The 5,061-nt window shown below is 41.0% G+C and overlaps 1 protein-coding gene across 1 annotated transcript in view; it reads right to left on the reverse strand.

The window, feature by feature from the left end:
- The window catches only part of LOC107592505 (regulating synaptic membrane exocytosis protein 2-like), a 167,598-nt gene that overhangs the window by 142,485 nt on the left and 20,052 nt on the right, over positions 1-5,061 (reverse strand). The window contains exon 3 of the mRNA XM_016282038.1: positions 3,042-3,319. Coding sequence (XP_016137524.1) covers positions 3,042-3,319 — 278 coding nt within the window. The remainder of the gene's footprint in view (positions 1-3,041; positions 3,320-5,061) is intronic.

The raw sequence follows: 5,061 nt of genomic DNA on the forward strand, positions 1-5,061 counted from the left end.
AAACACACATTAGACGGCAATCGGAAGTTATTACAAACACTTGATGGTGGTTTAAAGTGAGTTTTGAGTAAAAGCGGAATATAAATCTTATTTATTGTCTTATGTAGCATGATGCTACAGTTTGCATGAATGCTCACGTAACACGTGCTTTCGGTCGTGTAGTATGAACGGACATCATCAGAACTCCACGCAGCTCTTGCACTACTCTCCATTGGAAATGAATGACTGAATGACCGGGCTGTCGCTTGTCGTTTGTCGGAGATAGTGGAAAGCCGGCTTGAAACGCAGTGGAAACGCCAGTATGACGAGGATCACTTTCATTTTAAAACATAAACGCACCAGTGTAAATGTAGCCTTACATCTAAGGGGGCTGCGACGCATTCACACTACAGCCTCACGTGTGCGCCACATCTCTGAGTGTAACTGGTGTAAAGTAGTAGGTGTGTTCGACTTGACGCGGACCGACAGTGCAGACCGATCGGTGTATTACAGTACCACGAGAGCTAAAGAGAGTCCTTTCGAATCGCTCTCGCGGATGTCAAACACTGATCGATTTGTGCCGCACCTCTTCTAGTCGAACACACTGGCTAGTGCTGCAGGCTTATTGGCTCAATGGCGCTGATGAGATTAACCCCTTAGGTATTAAAATTTGGTACCGAACGATGAGACATTTTTCGATACTCGATAGTATCGAGGCATTTCGGTCTAAAAAGTATCGAACTCGATACCCAGCCCTAATCCTCAGTTAAAACACAAACTGATAAAATGTTCAAAAGTTAGGGTTAAATAAATAAATAAATATGTAAATATAGGTTTCCACAAAAATATTAAAAACAGCACAACTCTTTTCAATATTGATAATAGATCATGGACATGCATGCGACACTGGATCATGTGACACTGAAAATTCTGCTTTTCCATCACAGGAATAAGTCGTTTTTAAAATATATTAAAACAGAAAAACATTTATTTTCAATAGTAATATTATTTCACAGTAGGGCTGCACGATAAATCGCATGCGATATATAATGTGCATCTTGTTAGTAAAGCCGCTTCTGTAATCAGCGGTAAATCTCCATCACGTGTCACTGTCAGTGAACAACGGCTCTGTGTAGTAAATGCTGCTCCATGTGAAAGCACGCAGGTGATGGAGATTTACCGCTGATTACAGAACCGGCTTTACTAACAAGATGCGCATTAAATAATCGCATGCGATTTATCGTGCAGCCCTACTTAAAAATCGCACAAACCTCAAACTTTTGAATGGTAGTGTAAACACTGAAGGGGATTTAAGGTACATTTTTAACTTGACACAAGTTGTCTTAAAAACAATAAACATCCTACACATGAACACAGAACAACACTTAAGTGATGGCAGAACTCGCTCCAGTACATCCATACACTAAAAGACTACGTCTAAACACGCATTTCCAGGGTTTGTCATTCAAATGTGCTCACGTCAACACAACACACACACACACACACTAATGACAGGTGAGATCAGCCCTATCCCTGTGGCACACGGCCCAACATTCCTCTCCTCCGCAGGTATTCAGGAACGGAAAATAAAACCAGCACACAGCAGTCGCCACGGATTCAAGGGAGCGGGCATCTGTTTCTACAGAGACATCTCTCTAGGACTGACCCTTGACCCCATGATATGGCCATCCGAGCAAAAGACAGAGAGAATTTGATACAAGGGCTTAGAGAGACACTGCCACTGTGTGGTAAACGATGGAATAGCACTCACTGCTCACACTGAATTAGAATCTTCCTGTAGATTAGGGGCGTAATGTTTGATAAATGTGTTATGACTCCCTGCATTTGTTCAAGAGCAGGTTTCACCATAAATTACAGATCGTTATTTACCTGTCTAGCTTGTTTAGCATCAAATGAGCAATGGTAAACGGGGGAAAAACAGATGGAACCTGAACGAATGCATTGTGTGCTCCAGCTGTTGTTACCCCAGCTTCAATTTCACATGGTCTATGTATGCATGTGTGGTTAAAACCAAATACCTTTCATGCATGCACTGTAAAAGCCAAAGGGTTCACTAAAAGACTATTTCCTAAATTACAATTAAACTTCACTCAATTATTTAATTTGACTGAAACTTAAAGGTTTATTTCAGCTCCAAAATGAAAATGTCCTGATAATTTACTCACCCCCAGGTCATGTCAGCAGAAGTTAGAGCAAACTGTTTCTATTGTTTTAAATATAAATATTTTTCTTACAAAAATGCATCGTTTTGCTATAGGAGGCCTATATTCCTCCCCTGGAGCCATGCGAGGTACTGTTAATTATGGATGTATTCCCTTTACTGGACGTCTTTTGGACTGTTGAGTGAAAACATCCGCACACTGCCATTATAAAGCAAGAGAAGAAAGTCATAAAGAAGAAAATTATAAAGAAAAAAGCATATACACCTAGGATGCCTTAAGGCTGAATAAATCATTGGTTAATTTTCATTTTTGGGTGAACTAACCCTTTAATATAATTAGTTATTGAGTTCACATAACTTTTTCTATTAAGTGGAATTAACTTTTAGTTTAAATTAATATTAATGTAAAATGAACTAATTTCATTTTCAGTTCAATTTCACATTTAAATTTTAACTACTAATAAATATATCTGAAATGATATGTTAAACATCCCATAGTAACATTCTAGAAACTAGCCAAACCATCAAAGCAACCATCTATAAATGTCCTAACAACCTTCTTAGCAACACCCCAGAAAACCCAAGCAACTGCCTAGCAGCACCGTAGCAATCATTTAGCCCAGCAACCACAAGAATACCCTAGCAACCATTTAAGAATGTATTAGAAAACATCCAGAACATTCTAGAAACCACTTAGTAACAACCTAGCGACAACCCAGTAACTACAAACTACCTCAGCAAATATCTGGTTTCTTAAAGTAGCATGAATAACTTGAAGAGTGCTGCTGTTTAAACAGAATAAGGATTTCTAAACGCAAGGTTATTGCAAGTGCAAATGTTTCAACACTAAAACACATTAACCCATATCATCTGTACTCACCTGTTGCTCAGAGGGTCGTTGGGCTTCAGACTGGAGTCGTTGTTGAGGGAAGCCTGGCGCGGGAGTCCTAGAGCTCGGCTGTGGTCCCCTGGAGGCCCCTGGTACAGCAGTGGGGCTTCCTGAAGTTTGGCCTTCTTTTCCTGCGGAGCCTCTTCGTGGCGTCGGCGAGGGTCACTCGCACCCGAGGGCAGGGTGCCCCCTGGGCCGCTGTAGAACCAGGCCCCTGACTTGGTGAGGATTTCTTGTTGTTTTCGGCACAGGTTGCATACCCACATCACCTGACGGTGAGAGAACAGCAAGTTAGAATCACAGGAGAACACAAGACCCCAAATGAGATGATGAATGAAAACTTGCTGTTGTGGGAGAAGCGATTTGCAGTCTTAAATTAGCAATTTGTGTGTCAACTGTGAAGCCAAAGACGGAGTGAATAATGGGATATTTGTCCAGAACCTCATGCGCAGGTCCCACAACAAACAGGTTCAGAAACGGTGATGCTGGTGCAGCTGACAAACAAAACTGTCAAAATTCATGTGAGAGGAAATGAACAATGCAAAGTTTAGGCTCAACCAATGGCATGAGTTTGGGGGCAGAGCCACCTGGTTTGTCTGACTTTTAGAGCACTGTAGGGATGACGTATGTTTGTAGGCCAAAGCCTGTAATCGAATTAGCATTTAAACACTTCTGGTTTCATTGTCCTGAAGTCAATGGGGTTTTGAATGGGTTAAGTGCTTGAAATAAGGTCTGTGGATAACACAAACACAGATTTTCATGTTTTATTCTATGACATAAAAAAACACCAGTAACAATACCCTTGCAGTGTTGCCAAGTCCACGGTTTTCCTGCAGAATTGGGCTACTTTTATACTGTTGCTGCCGGTTGTTTTTTCAGTCTGTGGGTTGAAGCAAAAACCCCCCACCCCCTGGAACATTATTTCAACTAGGTGGAACCCCCCAGAAGGCGATTTTGATTAAATTTTGACAGTCATTTTCCACCAGAAAACAACTGAGCCTTCACAAAGTCCCGCCACCCTTTGTTACTGTTGCTATGTCCGACAAGCCATGCGCTCTCAGGCCACACATCAGGTTCTCAAGCAGTTAAATAAAAACATCACTGAGCAAAGAGAAAACTGACAACGTGCCGACAGACAGGACAGAGCAGGTTACTTTTTTGGTATAAAACAAAGTCTCAGCTTTCAAATGTTGTAATTTTTTTAAGAAATTCAAACAATAAATGCCGTTTTGCGGCTCTTTAATGTGATGTTACAGATCGCTGCAGCGACTCAGTTTAAGTGGCACATGAACAGATCATCTCTTCCTCATTACTAGTTATAGCATACGATAAACATGAATGAGCATCAGAAGGTATCTTCTTTCAACCGCAGAAAGACGTCAATACACATCGTTTTCAAGTTAAAATACACCAATGTTAATCTACTCTCCGGTCTGGTTTGTTTGTTGGACAAAAATGGCAGATTCTGTGTTATGATTGGTCAGATCACCTGTCAATCAAACTCCCAGTGAAGGGGCAATTGGGATAATTTTGGCAGTGATTGGGCTAGTTTTGAATACCAATTGGGCTGGTTTTGTTATGCAGACTTGGCAACCCTTACCCCTTGTTATATATATTTTAAAGGGGTCAAATTATGCTATTTTAAAAGATCATTATTTTGTGTATTTGGTGTAACAGAATATGTTGACATGCTTTAATGTTCAAAAAGCACATTATTTTTTAAAAATAATGCCTCTATGCCCCGCCTCTCTCAAACACGTCGTTTTCAACAAAGCCCCCTCCTTTGACAAGCGCAGTCTGCTCTGATTGGCCAGCTGACCCAGTGCATTGTGATTGGCCGAACACCACAAGCACGCGTCGGAAATGTAATGCCCCTTACCATAATCACGAGCTTCACCTTTCAAAGTAAATATCAAGACAGTTAATAATGTTGTTAGTTTTACCATCAGTTCAAGCCCAAAAGAGCAACAGAGTCGCGTGACAGACACAGTGATGATGCAGTACACAAGCC

Source organism: Sinocyclocheilus grahami, unplaced genomic scaffold (genome assembly GCF_001515645.1).
Source record: "Sinocyclocheilus grahami isolate Dianchi unplaced genomic scaffold, SAMN03320097.WGS_v1.1 scaffold153.1, whole genome shotgun sequence".
NCBI lineage: Eukaryota > Metazoa > Chordata > Actinopteri > Cypriniformes > Cyprinidae > Sinocyclocheilus > Sinocyclocheilus grahami.